At 40.5% G+C, this 5,270-nt stretch overlaps 1 protein-coding gene across 3 annotated transcripts in view; it reads left to right on the plus strand.

Moving 5' to 3' along the window:
* Positions 1-5,270, plus strand: part of TPX2 (TPX2, microtubule nucleation factor) — a 92,726-nt gene that overhangs the window by 31,313 nt on the left and 56,143 nt on the right. For all 3 annotated transcript variants that reach the window (XM_023512163.1, XM_012804180.2, XM_023512162.1), the window contains exons 3-4: positions 318-485; positions 3,564-3,686. In XM_023512163.1, the coding sequence (XP_023367931.1) occupies positions 380-485; positions 3,564-3,686 (229 nt within the window). In that variant the 5' untranslated portion in view covers positions 318-379. The remainder of the gene's footprint in view (positions 1-317; positions 486-3,563; positions 3,687-5,270) is intronic.

Here is a 5,270-nt window from a genome sequence, read left to right on the forward strand (position 1 = left end):
TTGTTTGGCGGGTCCGGGCTGGGGATTCGAACCCGCCACCTTAGGTGTACGTGGCTGGCGCCTTAGCCGGTTGAGCTATAGGCGCCGAGCCCATCATATTTATCTTAAGGAAAGTCTTCAAGTTACTACCATCACCACCACCACCACCACCACCAACAGAAACTAACTTTTAGGTTGATTAGAAAAAGCAAGGCATATTTTCAGTAACTTGTGTGATGTATGAAATTGCAAACATGATAGCAAAACCATGGTAATTGTGGGGAATGAGTATGTTAGATCAATGTGCAACTAAATTTCTGAACTGTTTCTTTCCTCAGAAGGTGACCTGTGAAGAAAAGTGATACAAATACTGGAAAAACCTAGTGCTCAGTCCAGAACAATGTCACAAGTTCAAACCTCTTATTCATATGATGTCCCTAAGGACTTTATTGACTTTACATCTTTGGATGATGAAGGAGACACTGAAAACATAGATTCATGGTTTGGTAAGTATCTGTTTTCTCTGGCCTTTTTTTTTTCTTTTTGGTGGGGGGGACTGAGGGTCTGTGCACATACCTAAGATCTCTGCCCATTTTAAGGGTTAGTGGCTTGCCTTGTGTTGAGGACCTTTAAAAAATAAAGGGGTTTTAAGAAAATAAATATGAGAATACCCTGTGTTTTGGGAATGGGCTGTAAGTACAAATCAATGTCATTTTGTAATTGAGAATGACAAATATTTAGGCCTTAGGGACATAATGGGAAAATTCAGATGAAACAATATTCATTGAAACTCTAAGACTCAAACATGACTGTGGTGATGGTAGCCACATAAAAACTTTCTTTGTTATCATTGGGTGCAGAGTATAATACCACAACTGATATATTGACATTTATGCAATCCACCAGTCTTATCAAAATTTCTTATTTTTCTTTCTTTTTTTTTGGGTTTAGCAGGCCTGGGCTGGGTTCAGGCCCCCCCCCCCCCTTCCTCCACGGGTCTGGTGCTTTAACCATCGAGCTACAGAAACACAGCCCTGAAATTTCTCGTACTCATTTTGTGTGTTTGTATGTGTATTAACTTAAGCAATTTTATCACTTGTGTAGGGGAGTGTATCTATCATTACAGTAGAGATACTGAACAGCTCTAATATCACAAGGATCTTTTGGTTATATTTTTTTTAATTTTTTTTTTTTTTTTTTGAGACAGTCTCAAGCTGTTGCCCTGGGTAGAGTGCCTTGGTGTCACAGCTCACAGCAACCTCCAACTCCTGGGTTTAAGCAATTCTCTTGCCTCAGCCTTCCAAGTAGCTGGGACTATAGGTGTCCGCCACAATGCTCGACTACTTTTTGGTTATAGTTGTCATTGTTGTTTGGCGGGACCCGGCTGGACTTAAAACTGCCAGCTCCCATGTATGTGGCTGGTGCCCTAGCCGCTTGAGGTACAGGTGCTGAGCCTTGTGTTACATTTTATAACTATACTTATCTCCCTCCCATCAATACTCTCCCAATTCATTTTTTTTTTTTTAAGGAGATGGGATCTTGCTACTCAGTTTAGTCCTGAATTTCTGGATTCAAGCAATCTGTCTGTCTTGCCTCTGTAAGTGTTTTTATTTTTTATTTTTATTTTTATTTATTTATTTTTTTGAGACAGAGCTTCAAGCTGTCACCTTGGGTAGAGTGCCATGGCTTCACTGCTCACAGCAACCTCCAACTCCTGGGTTCAAGCGAGTGTCCTGCCTCCGCCTCCCAAGTAGCTGGAACCATAGGTGCCCGCCACAACGCCCCGCTATTTTTTGATTGCAGCCATAATTGTTGTTTGGAGGGTCCAGGCTGGATTCGAACCGGCCACCTTAGGTGTATGTGGCTGGCGCCTCAGCTGCTTGAGCCACAGGCGCCGAGCCAAGTGTTTTTATTTTTGAGCTAGAGTCTAGCTCTATTGCCTGGACTAGAGTTCCATGGCATCTTTATAGCTTACTGTAACCACAAACACTGGGGCTCAAATGATCCTCCTTTCCTGAGCCTCCTGAATAGCGGGGACTATAGGCTCAAGACACCATGCCCAGCCAATTTTTCTATTTTTTGGTGGAGGTGGGGTCTGGCTATCTTGAACTGAATGGGCTGATCTTAAACTCCCAGCCTCCCAAAGTGCTAGGATTATAGGTGTGAGCCACTGTGCCCAGTCCTGGCCCACTAATTTTTAATTGAAGGGATTTTGCTACTAAGAACCCAGATATGTAGTATATTAGTTTCCAATTTTTTTCTTCCTAATGATCATATCTTCTTACATAGTTGTAGTCAGAAGATATTATTGCTGGATCTTTCTGCATTCCAGAAGCTCTACCTGGCACCAGGCTATTGAGAGAATAGAGATAGGATTTCCTGACATTAGGTCATGTGATAGGGCACAAGCTCTGCAACCAGACCAATAATAAATAGGGATGTAGTTATAGTTTTACTTTACTCTGGAATAATATGCAAGATCAGTTGTGTTAGGCTAGTAGTTGAAGGGGTCCCTTCATTTTATTCCTGACTATGTCTTCATCCTCCTTATATTAAAATATCAATATTCATATGTGGTAGGGAACAAAAGTGAATGTCTTGCAGCCATACTTACCACTTGTAATGCATTGTCCAAATGTGATGCCATTCTCTTGGGAAAGGACCTCAACGTTATCCAGTGGGGATCCTGAGAGAAGTCTGTTGGAAGTATTATGGGAAGAAGGATAAATAAGAGGGTTAGTTGTCCTACAGGGATCGTCCTCAGGCCCTTGCTTCACTGAAACCCTGAGGAGATGAGTGGGCTGTCTGAGGATTTCTTTTTTAAGTTTTTCTTTAAAACAAAAAAGAGGAAATATTAGCATAACAGCACTATTAAACATAGTTTGGAAGAAAAGAAATTGATCCTACTCATTTTCAAAACTACCTTAGTACTAATATGTTGCTTTCCAGATTTTTTTCCTACATACTCATATTGGTTTATACAGTTGCAATCAGAGTGTATTATTGCTGGGTCTCACTACATTTCTGAAGCTCTACCTATCAGTAGGCTGTTGGTAGAACAGACATTTTACTGTTTTGCAGTGACTTCTAGGCACAGTAGAACCTAAAGTAACATTTCTTGAGAGAATCTAGCTTTGCTCCACCCTTATACACCCTGCACTCCTTTCCACCCCATTGAGGAAGAAACTATAAGACTATAAGATATCCCTTGTAAGCCTTAACAGATCCTGGTGGCTACAGTTTTATTTAAGAGGAACATGATGTATTTAGAGGTAGATAAGGCTAGTCTGTGCTTGTATGGCCATAAGTGTGAATCCTAGCAAAGATAAGGAGTTATTCTCAATGCAGAATCTGCAATTTTCCTTTTCTGTAATACATTGTTTAATGTTGCCAGTGTTTTAGTGATTATTTTTACAGTCTATCTGTGGAGTATATTGTGTATTCATTTCTTTTTCATTGTTAGAACTCACTTGTACTTCCTAGATGAGTTGGAAGTATACTAGTAGCAGGCTTTAGCCCCTGGTATTAATTTGCCTAGATTCCTTGTCGATTGTTTGGTCAATGATAATCTTGCCTTTTCACAGAGGAAAAGGCCAATTTGGAGAATAAGCTTCTTGGGAAGAATGGGACAGGAGGACCTTTTCAGAGCAAAACTCCTTTGAGAAAGTCTAATCTTCAGCAAGCTATTGTCACACCTTTGAGACCAGGTAAGAAAACATCTTAGGAAAAAAACTCCTTGGCAGAATGGTGGAACAGTATATTAGGAGCCTGATGGCCTAGAGAAATTACATAAATGCTTTATCCTTTGGTTTATTGTTGGTGAAATAGGCTAGTTAATTTTCATGATGAATATAAAAGTAACCATCTTTTTTTTTTTTTTTTTTTTTGAAATAGAATCTTACTATGTCGCCCTTGGTAGAGTACTGTGGCGTCATAGCTCACAGCAACCTCAAACTCTTGGACTGAAGTGATTCTCTTGCCTCAGCTTCCCCAATAGTTGGGACTACATGCACCTGCCATAATGCCCCACTGTTTTTTGGTTGCAGTTGGCATTGTTATTTAGCAGGCCTGGGCCAGGCTCCAACCCACCAGCCTTGGTATATGTGGCTGGTGCCCTACTTACTGAGCTACGGGCACTGAGCCAAAACTAACCATCTTTTTGAATTTAAGCTAATATAGAATGTTCTTGCCAGACACATAATTGTTTTCTTTTTATGACAAGATTTAACATAGCCTAACCTGTGTCCAGCTGGGAAACAAAATAGCAGAAGAGCAGAGTATACTGCTAACTATTGTACAAAAATTCTTTGAGTCACGTATTTGATTTTAAAAGATGATTCACATTTAAACTAGTGGTTACTGAACCTGCAGAATATTGCCTACTTGATCAGATCATAAGAAGCATTTTTTAAAATCATATTGGAAATGATTCTTAAGAAAAAGTACCTCTAGGCTGGGTGCGGTGCCAGCACTAGGGAGGCTGAAGTGGATAGATTGCCTCAGCTCATAGGTTGAGACCAGCACAGACCCCAGTCTCTAAAAATAGCCGGGCATTGTGACAGGTGTCTATAGTCCTATCTAGTTGGGAGGCTGAGGCAAGCGAATCACTTAAGCCCAGGAGTTTGAGGTTGCTGTGAGTTATGATGCCATGGCACTCTACCAAGGGTGACAAAGTGAGACTCTGTCTCAAAGAAAAAAAGAACAGAAAATATAGTTCTATTTAGATACAACTAACATATCATGTAATTTCCTTATTTAAAATATACATTTCAGTGTTTTTTAGTATATACACAGAGTTGCACAACCATCACCCTAATCAGTTTAGAACATTGGAAAATTATTCCATGGATAAATCTAAAATTGGCCTCAATCACACCATATCACAGAAATAGCTATTTTGTCTACAAAGTCTGAGCTGCTAGGCTGACTTTCAAATAATTAATTCATGAGTACAGGTGGTATCTAAAGAATTCAGGATCTGGACAAGGACCCTGAATTTTGGCATTCATCTTTCTTGCAAGGGGTTAGAATTATGTGGCATGCTTCATCTGACATACTTGGAATACCCAAGTGCTGTAGTTTTAGGTGAATATAATTAGTTCATTCAGTGTGACAGATTTTCTGTTCTTGTAATGGTCTTTGTGCTCTTCTTGAATTGAAAGTGGCTGCCGGCTCGGTGCCTGTGGCTCAAGTGGCTAAGGCGCTAGCCACATACACCTAAGGTGGCAGGTTCGAATCCAGCCTGGGCCCGCCAAACAACAATGATGGCTGCAACCAAAAAATAGCCGGGC

Source organism: Otolemur garnettii, unplaced genomic scaffold (genome assembly GCF_000181295.1).
Source record: "Otolemur garnettii isolate 467f Iridium unplaced genomic scaffold, OtoGar3 scaffold00025, whole genome shotgun sequence".
Lineage (NCBI taxonomy): Eukaryota > Metazoa > Chordata > Mammalia > Primates > Galagidae > Otolemur > Otolemur garnettii.